Source organism: Cylas formicarius, unplaced genomic scaffold (genome assembly GCF_029955315.1).
Source record: "Cylas formicarius isolate icCylForm1 unplaced genomic scaffold, icCylForm1.1 PGA_scaffold_2__14_contigs__length_35257938, whole genome shotgun sequence".
Classification (NCBI taxonomy): domain Eukaryota; kingdom Metazoa; phylum Arthropoda; class Insecta; order Coleoptera; family Brentidae; genus Cylas; species Cylas formicarius.
In genome coordinates this window covers 26,595,117-26,612,949 of record NW_026844319.1, presented here as the reverse complement: position 1 = coordinate 26,612,949, position 17,833 = coordinate 26,595,117, and the positions used below count along the sequence as shown (strand labels likewise).

The 17,833-nt window shown below is 34.1% G+C and overlaps 1 protein-coding gene across 4 annotated transcripts in view; it reads right to left on the bottom strand.

Moving 5' to 3' along the window:
* LOC132697907 (heterogeneous nuclear ribonucleoprotein C-like 1) overlaps window positions 1-17,833 on the bottom strand; it is a 445,425-nt gene that overhangs the window by 240,412 nt on the left and 187,180 nt on the right. For all 4 annotated transcript variants that reach the window (XM_060663660.1, XM_060663658.1, XM_060663659.1 and 1 more), the window contains one exon: window positions 2,948-3,105. In XM_060663660.1, the coding sequence (XP_060519643.1) occupies window positions 2,948-3,105 (158 nt within the window). The remainder of the gene's footprint in view (window positions 1-2,947; window positions 3,106-17,833) is intronic.

Below are 17,833 nucleotides of genomic sequence, written 5' to 3'. Positions count from 1 at the left end.
CAACTGTGCAGGCCAATTTGTGAAGTTTAACTGCACTATTGCCTGTCCCACACACGCGCAGGTTTATAGCACAGTTCTTTCTATACAGCCAACTGGGTAAATTCACACTCAATAGTTTTGAAACGGTTTTTCTATACTTAGTAAAATAAAATGGCTTCTCGAGACACGGCATTATATAATATAAAATGCAAAAAAAGCAACGGTTGGTTCAAAGAACCAAATGGACTGACCGTATTAGTGTTTCAATAATATCCTATTACATTTATTCCATGTTCTTCATCGTCTAGGTTACTCGTTGAGGCATGTGTCTCTTGATCACTTAAAAAGATCGGCAATTCATAATACCACAGGTTTGGAGTATAAATATCTTCTGTACCGGCCCCACTTACTTTGCTCTTCAATATTTTTTCTAATTCTTTCCTAAATGAACTCCTTAAATGAATTATTTTTAACCACGGCTTCCCTATTTGCTCCCGAATCAACTTCTTTGAGTTTTCCGACCAACACATCATAGGCTGCGAACTTTTTATTTCTGTCACTGTATTCTTTACTCTTTACTTTCCATAAACATGGTGAGCTTTCGTATACCTCAATAAATTCGCTTAAAAACTGTTTGTTAACATTCGTCATTTTGTTGCTTACTATTTTTGGATTCTAAATAAACCTTAAAACTGAACAAATCAACTGAACGAGTCCACACACGCTCAGATTTGCACAGGTTAAATTCAAGTACGGTCTGATTTTGCTCAGGCCAGGCCAACGGCCTGCGCAGTCGGCCGGACGTTTATACAAACGCACCGATATGCCTGCACAAACTAGGTTTGCACAGGCGGCCTGTATTAAAAAACTGAGCGTCTGTGGAGCCTTTAATAGAGCCAATAATATTGCACAGTATTTTCTACTACCACCAGTAGAAGAATGTACAAACCGGATATGTTGTTTCTTGATAGGCAACACCGTGAATAATTCGGTTATCCTCTGCAAATTGAATTTCAACGGACGTATTATCAATTCATATGAAACATGACAATTTATAGAACCCTTGCTAGTACTGGATTGCATAAAAGGTGGCCAAAGATTCTTAAAGTGGGCTAGCTACTGCTTCAGTGGAGACGCGTTCTTTTTATCGATAACCGTTAACTATCGATCGAGAGTTTGCAAGTTTTTCCTTGAATAATTTTATCAAAGCAATAGTTGAGCGAGGAAAATACAGAAACGCTTGTAAGGAGCTTATTATTGCCTCCCCAAAATAATAAATTGAAGAGGAAATACAATTAAATAAATTCATTAGTCAATATTAAATTTTTGTGGTTATTTTTTTTTAAATTTAATTTGTATTTAACACTCCTGCTAAATTGCTAAAAAAATGCAATGAAATCTTCAGTTCATTTCAAACCGCAGTTCAAGTGAACTTAAAACAGCTCTTACCAAGGAAACTCTTTGAAGGTAAAAAAAGAAAAGTTCTAAAGATTTCTCATTCTCATTTATTACACTGGAGTAGTAAGAAAACATAGACCTTAACTGAAACCTTATTTTTACGTAACCAAGAAGTTATATTACTATGAAGCAAAATTGGAAAAGTGAAAAAAATTATAAAACTAAAGTTATTTGTAACGAATGCAATGAGTTTAATTAGTAATAATAATAATAATAAAATTGCTTATGGTTAAATATCCCCGTTAAGTGTAGAATTTTTTTATTCAGGCAAAGGATAAGATATAATTTTATATTATGATTTTAGTTAATCTAAAATTTCTTTACACCGTTAATATGTACTTCATACTATTTAATATAATTAAAATTCAATTTTGAAGTGATGTGTACTGAAAACAGAAAAATGGTATTACTTAACATGTTCACATATGTTGCGTCATGGCCTCCCATCACCACAAGTACTTTGTCGGCTTTCGAGAGGGGCTGTCAATAGTCGAATATAAAAAAAATATGTCAGGAATAGATCGTCAAGACCAACTGTTTTCTTGTTACTCCTCTAAAAAAAAAACTCTAAGATTGTACAAGATAGATCATTAATGCTTTTTTATTATTCCTCTGAAAAAAACCCTAATGGTACAACAAGCTGTTTGTGCACTTTTTGTCCATTGCAACATTAAATAGTTTTCTATTATTTAATAAATATTCTTCCAAAGAAAAAGTCGATTACTACAGTTTTCGGAATACTCTTATAAAAGAACTGTTTTCTGAAGCAAACAAAACAAATAAACAAACAAGCCGAGCTACATCAAATATAACCACTGAACATATTTCCTTAAAGTTCGATTAAAATCATAAAGGAAAGCATGCTACACCCAAAAACTGCGGAAAGACGCCCTCCTGTCCAGAAAAGTCGAGACTTTGCCTAGGAGAGGGTGTTCATCAAATTTTTACCGGCAGCGAACGTGTTAAGCGAAATGTAGCTAAAATAATAGTTTGTACCTTAACGCGCGGTAGTACGGTTTCTTGCAAAAATGAATTAAAATTTGCATCTTATTCGCGTTTCAACCAAAAGCGTTCCCTTTGAAGTGGAATTAGCTAATGTCATAATATTATAGCACCATCGGCAACAGTCTTCGGATCTCGTCGCGACAGACGTGTTTCTATTCTGGTGACTTTGGGGCGAACAAAAAGCCCACTAAGGAGCTTTGCAGCGGCAGCCCTCGGAAACGATGTGGGTCGTCGTCTTAACGTCTTCTTAGCGTCGCGTCGCATGGACGTGTTGCACCAGACACGTTTAATTATGTAGCTTAATATGGGTTGCATGTTAACGTCGACGCTCCATTTTTGCAACGTAACCTAACCGTGTTATTTTGGATTTTGCCGTATAATGTTCGCTGATTGAAACGATAGACGAGACTTTGCTATTAGTTAATTAAGCCGACGCAGACGCAATTGTGACAAGGTACATGAAAAACTATAAATAACGTGGTGCAGAAAAGAAAACGTAACGTACCAGCCAGTCTTCCATATCGTTGAAACATCCTTTCGACATCTGTTTTGGAGCACTGGAAAGTGTTCAGGTTACCCACGAACACTCTGGAATTGACCGCTTGGGGGTCTTGGGAATTGGTCTGGTTGCCAACCTTACTCATCTTCATTTTCGCGGCTTGTCTGAAATTAAAAAGAGGTTATTAGTTAACCAGTGATAAAGGGCGTTAAATAAAGTTAATCGTGAACTTGAATTTGCTTTTCTATTCTTCGTTTTGACTGAATACTGGACTGACTACTCTGGAATTTCCAGCTAATCTTCGTAATTTATTATTTACTTAATTAATTAATATAAACGATTGTTCTGTTTCCAAGCTTTTAGCTGTTATAATATAGAACTCTCTACCTTAAAATCTAAAAATTTATTTTTGTCTTGTTCTTGTAGAATATGTATTTTTCGATTGAATTAAACACAACACAATAAATAGAATGTTAACCCATACACAATCGTATTTTTTAAGCAACCCCCAAAGCGAGCGATACACACTGCTGACTAAGACTATATTTTAAAATAAATAATTATAGAATAAGCAAATGTCGTACATATTTCAAATAAAAACCAAAGAAAGCGAAACAAATATAGTGATCAAGAAAAATATGTAAAAGATATAACCATATAAATAAAATTTGGAATTAATAATCCATTGTTAACATAATGTGACTATTGATTGAGTTTATTGAGTTTTGTGAGTTTTTTGAACTTCGATAACGTTTAAATTGAGCTTAACTATGCTTGAGAATGCAGAACAGTTGTTCACTATGGGCATTATTAACGGAATGAATATCTCAGCTACGAGTAACGATTTAAACAGTTAGTCTAAAGGCAACTAGTGTGATCTTTCAAGGTTTCCAGAAATATGATCAACCATAGAAACATTATAAGGCAATGTGAGACTATAATTCTGAAAACAAGCAAGTCGACCACGATACGATATGAAATATTGGATGGTTTGAACTTAACAGGTCTAGTTAACACATCTTTATGTTAGTAGAGAATCCGGGGGTATAGAGTGGCTTTGGATGAAGGTTAAAGAGGCTACGTGACCTCCAAAGCGAAGATCTAAAAACGTATCTAAACTTTTACATTCAGCAACAGACTGAAAAATTATAATATCTAAATAAATTTGGGTGTCAGTTTGGTCTTCGCACAAAATTTAAAACTGTTTGTCTTATTAGTTCAATTTAATTCCAAATTAAAAATTTAATCTGTTCATATGTGTATGGCTGAAAAGAATTTTACAGATGTGTAACCCTCCACTGAATATGCAACTGTGTGCTACTCTTTGAAAATTTTGGGCTTATTCGGAATAATTGTTATTATAATGCATTATGTAATACTTCAGAGAAGCAAGAAACTAGTACACTACAAAATATCTTTCAGAAAATAATGTTAGGACTCTTAAATGATGTAAACATGTTGCCAGAAATTTAGGTTAGGCCAGATTAAGAAAAACAGGTTAAGATAATGAGCTAAGCTTCAACTTCGTCTTTCGTCATATGATATTGCAATAAAGTCATTATTATTACTATTTTCTTGTTAAAGTTTTCCTGTACAACATATAATGCAACAAAAACTGTACAGCATTGTTCATAAACTATTATGCCCTCATCAAGCTTGGCCAAGAGTATCACTTCGAAGTATCAGCTTCGTCAGTCAATTCGGGAATTTCCGGTCTGTTAGTTATGATTTTGGGGACGATCGGATGGTTTCGGTTTGGCGAAAGATGGTATTTTGATGTTAGTCAGTTCTGACAGTCACGTCACTCTGTTAGGGTTTTCGTACTGCTTGACAAAAATGTACCTCAAAAACTGGTTCATAAACTTCATTAAGCACTTATTTATTAATTTTCTCTCATTCTGCAATTGCATCCACAATGTACTGTTGTAGGGATAGCAGTGAGGAAATGGAAAATGTCATATTTTATTAGGTTGTTTTTCGGTATGTTGGCCTGGTTGGTTATAAAAATATTTTGCTCTCGGAAGAAAAATCAAGCTTGTATAATAAATCACATAAAATCCATTAATTAACATACGTGTTAAAAGTTATTAATCGGATGGGTAACGTTGCTATTATTGCCGACTCTGTGCAGTTTCAACTTCATAAAACGCGGGACGCAACAGTAAAAATTCCATTTAAAAACAGCTACATTGTGGATTAACGGTAACGATGGTCCGAAATTCCATATTTGTTTGTACGTGTAAGCACGTATCGGATTATTAATGGAATTTTTTATTACATCCGGATTGTATATTTGTCGTTAAAACGTTTTATTGTTTTATATATGCCGATGCAGTAAAGTATTAATATGACATATATAGGAACGCCAACCGCAGAGCAGAAAATCATTTTTATAACTTTTAACAATAGTTATTGCGCGGGTTTTGAATAAAACCCTACTACGTATTTCGAGATATAGAAATATTCGTCTTTATTTACTGAGGGAAAACATTTCAATCACCATTCGAATTCGCCTTAAATTGAAATATTTACGCATGTCTCTCTCAGTTGTTAGCGGTTGGGGTTAATTTGATTTGCGAAGTTTCTATAATGTGACAGTCTAGGGAACTAGCGACGATAAATGAAAGTTTTTAATGGAAATAAGTTATAGAAAACATCGAATTTTTCGGTTTGAATTTCAAAGTTACGTTTACATCTTAACTTTGCAATGGTTCGATCAAATACAAACACAGAAAAATGTGACTAGTTTAGATTTAAAAACAGTTCAAATTATTGACAGTTGAAAAAATAAAATTAACACCCAGAGAAACCAAAATTAAAAAAAAAAGACTAGAACTAAGTTTAATGTGTCATCTGATTGATATTTGTAAGAAGAAGCAGTGCCTAGTTTACTATTATTTATAATTTAATTTATGTAGTTAATTTAGCAAAGCTTCACACTTTGAATTTTTATAATTTTTGTATCAGGCAATATCGTTATTTATTTTATTTATATTGTATTCATTATTTCCAGAAAAAAATACGTTTTTCGATAACAAGGGTTTGCCAGCCAATACAATCATAAGATTTTAAAACAAAATTAAATTTACTAAGACAAAACAAACACAGTAAAAGTAAAAATTGAAATTGAACTTCAGTAATAAGAGAAATAAAAACTAAAGTTCCTTCCATCAATCATTCGGCAAAGAAGAGGCAGTATATTGCCACGAGTCGTTGATATTTGCTATGCGAGGTGTGTTCAGAAAGTATTTAGATATAATATACTTATGGCAACGTTTTTCACAATCCCTCTTCCTTTCATGGGTTTCTTGGGTTTTAAAAAAAAAAAAAGGGAAAAGTCACAGAGGCCTATATCTAGTGAATATGGTGGCTGAGGCATGATTATGGTTTGGTTTTTGGCCAAAAAATTAGACACAAGCAACGATGTGTGAGCAGGCGCATTATTGAATTGTTTTCCCACAATTCCGGACGTTTTCTTCGTAAACGGCGCATAACTTCAAGGTAATATTTTTTATTGACCGTACAACCTTGTGATAAGAACTCTTGATATATTACGCCCCGATAATCAAAGAAAACATTAAGGAAAACATTGATATTTGATCGAACTTGACGTGCTTTTTTCGGTCTTGGCGATTCTGGGTTCTTCCTTTGGGACGACTGGGTTTGGTTTTGAAGTCATAATCATGTACATACCCATGATTCGTCAACAGCTTTGACCTTTTCGAGAATATCAAGACCATCATTTAAGTCGTTTAACAGCTCTTGAGCGATGCTCCTTCAACGATCAAAATTAATTATTTTCGGAACAAATTTTGCTGCTACACGTTTTATGGCCAAAACTTCGGAAAAAATTGAATGGTAAGGGCCAATAGAGATGCTCTCTAATTGTAATTTGACGATTTTTCAACACCATTTGCTTTACTTCTTCAACGCTTTCATTAGTTATTGACGTTCTGAGGCGTCCAGAGTGAGGTTCGTCATCGGCGTCTTCTCGGCCATCTTGGAAAAGCCTGTACCGCCACCTTTTTTTGCTCAAAGTAGATTCAGCATATGCCGTCCACACACGTATAATGCTTCTGTCTCACAAACAAAAGTAAACCTGCAAAAACGCTGAGACTGTGAACATATGTTATAGACATGTGTACCAACATAACAAAAAAATATATCGAAGATTAAATGTACGTAGCCCGCCCAATTACAAAAGTCCTTTCCTTTTTGAACACACCTCGTATAGCTTGTTTACGGGTTAAGTGAGTACATGGGATTTAAAGGTTGTAACGTCGGTAAAATCGTGGTTACGAACTCGCATATAGTATAGGAAAATTATGTCTATTACAAACATAACAATTTTCTTGAGAATTTATTTCAAAAGCGTTTTTATTCTAACGATAGGGAAATAAAGGTTGGCATGTGTGTCAGCTTCGAACGATGACAACACCAATTTTGAATAATTTAAATTGCATTTTTTCGAACAGAATGGTTTTTTTTTTTTAAAAGCACTCTTTTATAAAATGTTGTTTGAATTTGATCTACGAGGTCTAAATATCTAGGTACCCATAATGCAAGGCATGGAGGAGGTGTGTTTTTTGGCTTTTGGTTTTAGATATCGTTGAAAATAGTCTTCCCGTTTATTGGTTCACAATGACTACAGAGGGAAGAAAGGCAAGAGAACACCCAGGTAAGTATATTTGGAGCCTATTTCAAAAGAAAGATTGTTAAGTTTGAAGGGAAAACAGCAAGCTGTTGGGCCACCTCCCAGGAAAAAATGATAATTTGCTCCAAAATTGTTATGTAAAACAATATCAATAACAATTCTTTACACGTTGGATTTTCTTGGATGAAAACCAAAGCATGGCATTCAATTTTATAAAATGATTTTTAAAGCAACACATTAAACGCTGTGTCTATGATTCTGATATTACTACATTTTACAAATAATAATTTTTGACACATCGACTTCGAAGTTGAATTGAATCCTTCTACTTTACTGAAACAAACTTAAGAAAAACTGCCATGCTAGAGGACAACTATCGGGTCCTTTAACCAAAATAGCGTCAGAATCATTTCGCTTCAATCAAAATCCATGTTTTAAATTATTGTTTCCCACTCACGCAGCGGAATTAAAAAAAAAATCTGGGAAAGCTGCAGTCTTTCAACATACTTTTTTGCATAAAAAAAATCAGCGCTGCATGTTTCAGTCCCACAATGGACTATCGATATTGTAATGAAAGCCGCATGGCGAGAGAATTATTACTGAACGTGACGTTTTTAATTCCCGTTAATTGTGATTTTCGGGCTTCAAGTTTATTTCTGCAGTCTAAACACATCAAGTTTGATATACAGGCGCCATTGTTTAACGCGTCAGTCACGGAAAATGTAACAAATATATATTCGTATCGTCGAACGTTATTTTCGCTAGTTTGCCTTTAAAAATAAAAACGGTCTCGTATGCGTTGATGAACCAAATCCACAATGCAATAAAACTCAATTCCGGCTTTATGGTTTTGTAGAAATTGTTGTTGTATCAGACGAAAAAATTACTTGTTCCCGTTTGTAACACAATCACGACGCAATTTGTCGAACGGTGAAATTTTGTTTGCGGTCCTTTGAAAAATACGTTACACTTTAAAACTACAGGCGAGCATGGGTGATCGTATTACTTTATGGCTTGTTTTACTCAATTTTGAGCCCACTATTATTTACATTATGTAAATAATTTTTTTTGCAATGGATAAATGGATAGTTTATCCGTCTTTCAAAGTAAAATTAAAATTTTTATTTAAATTATCATTACAATATAGTTTAATCTAAGAGAAATAGTAACACCAACACTTAGAGTTGCTCAACTAGCAAGTTTGCAAGGCGGTCGGTTGATTTTTTTGCAATTAAAACTACTGAGAGAGTCAGAAAATAAATCAATATGCTCGTCATTTGTGAGTAAAATATTTGTCAGCTTGCACATTCGATTCATAGGCGAGTTAGTTGGTCCTATAAAAATCAATGTTAAAAAGAGCCTTATTTCTTGCATTTATAGGAGAAATATGAAAACCAACAGATGTCAGAAGAGAAAAATATGCGGCTACTCTTCAAAGATGTCAGATTCAAAAGATTCATAATCTCCCAGTAGTTTATTTCCTCAAATGATATTCCCAATTTAAACCTATCCCTCTAAGAAACTTACGCTGCATAGTATGATTGCCAGGCACAGCTAGCATACTCCAAAATTGAACGCACAAGCGCACAGTACACCGAAAGATATTCTCAAAACCCTTCAAAGTCCGAAAAACAAACCCAAGCAATCGAATAGCTCTGTTAGTCATAAAATCAATGAGATATGTAAATGTGAGCTCCGAATCGAGCCAAACTCCAAGATCTTTAACTAGATTCGGTCTCACGAGCGATCCAGCTTACAATATTGCACTTGTTTGTATTAAGAGTTAAATTGTTCTGTCTGCACCACAAAGAAAACCTATCAAGATCCTCCTGTAATCGATGACAGTCAAGAGGTGATGCTATAACCTTAAAAAGCTATAAATCGTCCGCAAAAGAAAGAAATTGGCAAAAGCGGTTAGTGATATCAGTGCGAAACAAATTTAGAAGGTCTCCAAAAATTAAACTAATGCTATGACAAATTAAAGTATTTGATTAGTTCTAAGGGACCTGTTGGGTTTGTTAACGCAATTTGTTGATATCTTTCTCCTGTGTTTCAGATAAAATTTTGACAACAAATAAATAAGTTATTTTATTACGCTACCACAACAGAAGTGCACCACTCTCCCTGCCGAAACAATAATAATATTTTGTAATTATAATGATAATATAACAAGTAGCAATAAGTGATATTTAACCAAATAATGTCATCAGTAAGTCTTCCCTTGGAAGATAGTCTTTTAATTTGCCTTTAAATTCGTCTTGAAGAGAATTGAGCAACTTAGCAAAATTGTAAAAAAAAGAATAAATAAACAAATTTTATTTGCCTTTATGGCATGGGTAGAATGTCATGTTTGAAGCAATTCACATTAAAATGCCATCATGGGGTATTCAAAATATAGACAACTCTACTGCTGTGTTCATCTATTGTCCATTTTAAGTATTTTTAATTTATCATTCTTAAAAATAAAGCTGGCACAACCGTTCTGCATAGCAACGGGGTACATTTTTGACGATTTTTTTTCAGATAGGGCATTACAATAATTGCTTTTTTTTAGGAACTACCTATTTATAATAAGGATTTTCAGTCTAGTAAAATTCTGAATTAACCTTAATTTCACTGTCAAAAACCAACAATTTACTTTTATGTCCAGAATAATAACAAGTTCTCGATTTAAAGAATTTGAGGCTTCCGATATTGCAGCAGGGTCAAAGCAAATGTGTATTTGGGTATAACAGCCTATATCCCCAAATTATAAATCTTCAAATAATAAATGGTAATGGACCAAGTATGGAACCTTGGGAAACACCCGACAAAATGTACAACTTCTTCGAATATTCCTTGTTATATTGACATCATTGATAAAGTAAAAAAACTCATATCACTAAGTGTACTTTCATGTGGCAAAGCAGGAAAGGGGACTTTTTAATGACGCCAAGTACATTTAAAATAAATTAAACCTCTTTATTTATTTAATTAATTTTAATTACAAAGTTAGGTATTATAATAATAATAATAAGCCTTAACTAGTAACTGAACCTAATTTTAAGATATTGGAATATTTTTATCTTTATTCTTTAATATCAATTATATTAATTACATGAGAATATTGTATTTTTAAATTACTTACAAATACACCATTGTTGGACTTCATTGCAGTGAACTGTCATAAATAAAATCGCATACTTTTTCTGATACTTGGTCCTTGCATATTTAACCCATTAAATCTACACCCACCCCATCATACCCACTGGATTTATAGTTGTGTTATCTAAAGCTAAGTTATTCAAAATCATGTATTTAAAATAGTCCATTTAGAATTAGTCTATTGTAGTGAGACATTAAGTTTTTACTTTTTATACACCTGTGAAAAATCGAATTATTAGAAGTTATTTTAATAAAATATATGCCAATATGTCTTAACTAAACTATATTGACTATAACTTATAAAGTCACTTCTAATATACATGTAAGAGAATTAGCGTTCTCGATCAGACATTTTTTAAACAATTGCAGATATAAATCAGTCAAGTTAATCCCTATCGGTCCGTATAAATAGTACTCGAGATAATCCCCGAGAGTTTGAGTTTAATACCTCTCGAAAGCAACAGCCGTGACTGAAAGTAAACAAGAATATTTCAGTCGCTGCAGGGTTTGCGTGTCTGACGGTTCGCGTTCGTATGTGCGGATGCTCAGATATGCATAGTCGATGCATAGATGCATAGGCAGGTATTGATATCTGGTCGGAGAACCGCGAACGGAATTGCTCGAATGCCACAATAAGATTGCAAATTATGCGATAGGGAATTCGCATTAAATAATCGTCGAGTGTAGAAGCGTTCTGTTTTAGGTCCCGTCATTTGGACGTCGATATTCGTAGTCTTGCTTTTATTAGCAAGAGAAAAAAAATGGGAAAGAAAGGAAACACCATAATTCATTTATAAAATGAGTCGAATTACGACGCTTGTTGCTAAAAAATGGATTATTCGGGCATTCTTAGACCTATCAGACCTAACATTGGGTCATTGTGTTTACAGAAAACCTACGCACACAGACCGACACCTTAATGCATTGTCACATCACTATTCGGCCCAAAAATCATCGGTTATCAACTCTCTTGTTTACAGAGCCGTAGAGCTATCTCAGTCCGAGTCACTGAACCCAGAATTAAAACACCTTATCTCTGCTCTTCTCTCTAATAATTTCCACATTAAAGATATTAAACGTTCCATCACTGTTGTCCTTTCTTATATTCAAAACATCACTGACCACATATCAAAAGTTTTAAAGAAATATAACCTCAAAACCACTTGTCTCAAAATCCCTCAACATCTTCGATCCATCAAGGACAAAATTCCATTTGAGGTACCAGGAGTTTTCAAAAATACTAACTAAGCTCAACGAACATGAAAGAGCCTTAAGACTAAGACAAATAAACTCATCAGCTGTTGCCGAACACAATCACGAAACCGGTCACAAAATTTTATTCGATAAAACTAAAATTCTTGCATGCAATCAATTCTTCTACAACGAAAAAATCCAAGAGTCTCTAGAAATCTATAAGCAACCTAATAATCTTAAGCGCGACTCAGGTCTCTACCTGTCACGAATATGGGAATCAGTCATCCGAGAGGGTATTTATGTCTCTCATTTAGCTCTGCTCCTCTCAAACAATATAAAAGCGAACCAGTTTCGGTCAAGCTCTGAAGAGGCCAGCAAGATAACTGGCGAAACGTTAGCTAGTTCGAGTAAGCAAAAACCGACTGAGAAGGAATCCAGAAGTTTTATATAAAGTAATACCCACATAAGTAAAAACATGGCCGTTGAGAGATCGTCTATAAGTTTTGACGTGACAGTATAGTAGATCAAACAGCAGAGCGATACGCAGCAGCCAACGGGGACATCGCAACTACGATCGGGCGAAATTAACAACGCGACAATTCGGGGGGCGGAGCCACCTCCCCTCCCGCACAAGCAGCACCGTTACCATCTCTGGCGCAGGGTATAAATACCGCACGCACCGCCGATAACCTCCCAGTGTTCGAACTGTTTTCGGAGCGCGAGCATTGAAGATGCCAAGTGAGATTTTGGCGAAACGTCTGCAGGATTCGAGTCGGAGTTCAACAAGCGAACGGATGATATCCCGGAATATAGTGTCATCACATTTTTCCATCCGTGAAACAATACGTGAATATATATACATATAATAATATAAGCTTTCAGTTTATCACGTGTCGCGCACTTACGAAAACTGAAGTTAAGATGATCGTAACTGGTTGTTTCACATGCTAAAGAGCACAGCAAATAATGAAATTCGGGGTCTGCATTCGAAATGTCATAAATCCAAAAGCATCTGGACGTCTCCTCTGACACTCCAAAATTTACATGCCAACGTTAGTCATGTGTGACTGTCGCATCTCTTGGGTAATTCGCAAATCCGAATGGCCACAGTTTTGAAAGTTTATATTTACATTTTAAAATGCCGAATCAGAATTAGAATTAACGCGTATTTTTTAAACACACCTAACTTGAATATGTTTTTAATAACATAATTTATAAAAAAATTAACAATTTAAATAGAGAAAACATTTTGCAAAAAAAACAATAATTAATAATTGAATTTTCATGTGAAAATGAGAAGCTTTCTTAATTGTTTTTGTTACAAATTTCAATTTTTAAGAAGCTAGTATACTAAACATTTAAATTTAGAGATATCCTATATAAACACATGGTTTATTTAATTACAATCGGGAGATGAAATTGTCAACCTATCGTTAGCATGTTTATAATTTTCTGATTTTTACGATCTGAGCGGAATAATACCAGTTTAAATGTACCTAATAAGAAAACAGTTTTCTAACATGTAACTATGATTTGAAGCTTTTTGCTATCCACATTGTCAAATGGTAGGTGGCTGTTGGTTTTGAGGCAATTTGCAATAACATCATTGCAAGTATATATTTATATGGATGGGGAAGACACTAAAAAAAGCAGCAGGAAAACCTAGAAGTGACGAACTTGTTGGATCTATTTATTAAGGGAAAACTTATCACGCCTTATATGACAGATAGATGTGAAACTTCGCTAAGCTACTTAATGATAATTTTTCGGAGCTTAAATGACTTCCAACATTTCTACATCTGAGACATCCATGAAACTATTTCACAATTAAAATGGAGAAGGGCGATAGATATAATGCTTGAAACATAAAATATACAATTATAATAAGAAAAATGTCATCCAACATTTAACCACCTAAAGGACACTTTTTCATTTAATCAATTAAGTAAGTATTTTACAAAGTGATATGATTTCAAAAAAATTAAAACAACGCAGGGAAAACAAGCAAAACTAGAATAGGGCTTTGAGAGATATCTTTTAAAGAAAATCGATTTATCCTTTGGTAAAATTGACTTTAAAGCCGTTGGAACTAGATTCATCGCTATTATATTATGAGCTTAAATTTTAAATACAAAAATCTGTTCTTAAATCACAACTCGTAATAATAATATTTATTTATTTTTAATAATATTTAATTAATAGTATATTTTATTGGTATTTAACTTTAAAATTGAAATAAAAAATATTTTCAATGTACCAAAATGCATCTACAAAAAAAGCGCAACACTAACTAGGTACCAATTACTTTAACTACAACATGAGTTCTATTGTTATTGATCAGAATTTTCCTGGTCCAGAGTGCTAAAACATATATTTTTTTACAGCGCCTATCATTTTTTTGGTACCCAAATTGCTAATTCGCTGGAAGATAATAGACCAATATAAGTAAAAGAAATGTATGACAAACAGTTCGTTTTACTAGAACATTTAACCATATCTAGGCATATTTTGGGATAGAATACTGCCACGTCCAAACTTATAGACGGTCATGTTGGTTGTTGACCTTTTAAAGAGTTCCTATATTATTATTACCATCATAAACAGGGTACCTATATCTCTAGTTGTTATATGATTTTTTTACTTATGTGGGTATTACTTTTTGTAAAACTTTTAGATTCCTTCTGAGTCGGTTTTTGCTGACTCGAACTAGCTAAATTATTAGAGAGAAGAGCAGAGGTAAGGTGTTCAATGACTCGGACTGAGATAGTTTTACGGCACTGTAAACAAGAGAGTTCATAACCGATGATTTTTGGACGGTGATGTGACAATGCATTAAGGTATCGGTGTGCGTGTGTAGGTTTTCTCTAAATACAATGACCTAATGTTAGATCTGATAGGTCTAATAATTTCCACATTAAAGATATTAAACGTTCCATCACAAAATACACTTCACCGCAACCTTCCAATAGCAATGAAACAGAAAGCAATCCCACACTACCCACTGTTGTTCTTCCTTATATTCAAAACATCACAAACATATTAAAATTTCTAAATATAACGTCAAAACCAGATTTATCACTTGTCCCAAAATCTCTCAACATCTTCCATCCGTCAAGGACAAAATTCCATTTCAAATGCCAGGACTTTACAGCATTCCATGCATATGCAGCAAAAAATATATTAGAGAGACCGGACGAAAAACATCAACTAGGCTCAAAGAACATGAAAAAGTCTTAGGACTAAGACAAATAAACTCATCAGCAAGTTGACGAACACAATTGCCACACCGGACATAAAATTTTATTAGATAAAACTAAAATCCTTGCGTGTAATCAATTCTTCTACCAACAAGAGTTTATAGAAATCTATAAGCAACCTAATAACCTTAACCGCAACTCAAGCCTCTACCTGTCACCAATATGGGAATTACTCATCCACCCTCTCAAACAATATAAAAGCAGGTACAGAGTAAAATGCGAACCAGTTTCAGTCAAACTCTGAAGAGGCCAGCATGATGATTGGCGAAACGTTAGCTAATTTGAGTCAACAAAAACCGACAAAAAACTTTATGTTAGACTTTTGTATTTTATTTATTACCTTATACATAAATTTACTTTGACAGTTTCTTTGAAAAATTATGTCGGTATTATTCAAATAATTTCGTTAAATATTAAGGACCTTACCTTCATCTCTCAATTTAATGGATTACAATTCCGAAAGTGAAATACACTTTACAAAAAACACACCATCAAAAAACTAAACGACTAGCTGCCAATGCTTCGATGATTTTCATGGCCAACTCGTATCGGCACAAAAAACACGTTCAAAAATATCATTCCTAGGAATGGTTTCTTTAATATTAGAGCATAAGATAATTTTATATTGAAACGCTGTTTTCTCATTTATTAATTTCTATGCCCAATTTGAGTTTCATCGAGTCTGATGCTCGAGAATGTCCGATCGGGTGCGTGCCCCTTAACGCAATGGAATATTTCACCGCTAAAGTTAGCAAGCTCGACCCCGTTCGAACAAATTGTGCAGAAGCCAACTTGCCGAGTAAAATCCCTATTATTATTTAAAGCCCTATACGGCGCGCGGACCCTAATTTTTTCGCCAACTCGCCCCAATCACGGTTACACCGAGCAAACATAATTTTCCCGTTAGGTGGCGCCCGCACCGCACCTAAATCTGCGGCGTGGTGGTAATTTATTCAAAAGCGGGTTTCACGAGTGGCATTATGTAAAAAATTAAGGCTATTGTTGGAGTTAAATCCGTTCAGTTGGGGTCGCATACTTAATGAGAATCTCGACGGAAAATTTCTGAACGGTTAGATTTCCAATTAAAAATTAAAAGTTAAATTTCTTTTCGGACGAGTTACGATAGAGGTTATCGACCCTATTCCATTTGGACACGGGCTATGAATATTTTTATGTTTTTTTGTGACTTTTAGCGGTATTTGTGTAAATAGCTTTCATTACACGGGGTGTATAATAATGATAATAATCTTCATTTTCCGAATCGACAAATAGAGTATTTGTATAGAAAATTGTCAAAACAAAAATTTAAATGATGCGTAACCTGTAAACAAGGAAGGAAAAAGACTAACTACTGAGTACAGGCAATCGCAAGATATTTCTTTAACATTTTTTTAAATGCACATAAATTAGTTTTTACAAAACTTCTCGATTCCTCGGTTTTTGCTCGGTGGAACTTGCTGACGTTTTGCCAATCATCCTGTTGGCTTCTTCAGAGCTTGACGGAAACTGGCTCGCATTTGAATCTGTGCCTGCTTATATATTGTTTAAGGGGAGCGGAGCTAAATGAGGGGCATAAACACCGTCTCGGATGACTGATTCCCATATTGGTGGCAGGTTGTTTATAGATTTCTATAGACTCTCGGATTTTTCGTTGGTAGAAGAATTGATTACATACAAGAATTTTAGTTTTATGGAATAAATTTTTATGTCCGCTTTCGTGATTGTGTTCGGCAACAGCTGATGAGTTTATTTGTTTTAGTCACAAGGCTCTTTCGTGTTCTTTCAGCCTAGTTGATATTATTTGTCCGGTTTCTCCAATATGTCCTTTGCCGCATATGCATGGAATGCTGTAAACTTCTGGCATGTCAGATGGAATTTTGTCGTTGACGGATAGAAGATGTTGAGAGATTTTGGGACAAGTGGTAAATCTGGTTTTGACGTTATACTTCTTTAGAACTTTTCATATGTGGTCAGTGATATTTTGAATATAAGGAAGGACCACAGTGGCGAGTGTAGGATTGCTTTCGGCCTCGTTGCTATTGGAAGGTTGTGGTGAAGTGTATTTTTTGATCGAAATTGTTTAATTTAAATTGTTTTCGCTCCGCTCGTGTCAAATAAACTCGTGAGTCAAATGCCGTTTACCGCACTTGTTGCATAATATAGTATTATAGCTATTATTCGTGTATTTCACTGCAAAAATGAAAACCTGAGACAATTTTACTACAACTTCAGGGGCTCTACCACGCGAAACAAATTTCAAATGTTGGTTTTCACGGTACTGACTTATCATATAAACTCTTTGCACTATTTCATCAACTCCACGTTTGTAAACAATACTCAGATGTCGTATTAACCAACTTAACCAAAAAAGTTTCAATTTTTTTATCATTGGAATAAGAATTTATGAAATAATTCGTTAAAATCATTTATTGCGACAAAAAAAAAAAAGAATTTATAGATAAATTTTAGAAATGGACATGACATGGTACTAATATATTGTAAGGTTCTCCCTAAATAACAAATTATATTTCTATATAAAAACTATGATGAAATATGTTCATTATTATGTACATTACTACATTATTAATTAATCACCAATGATAACAAACAATACAAGACATAAAATTCACAGTTAAAACAGAA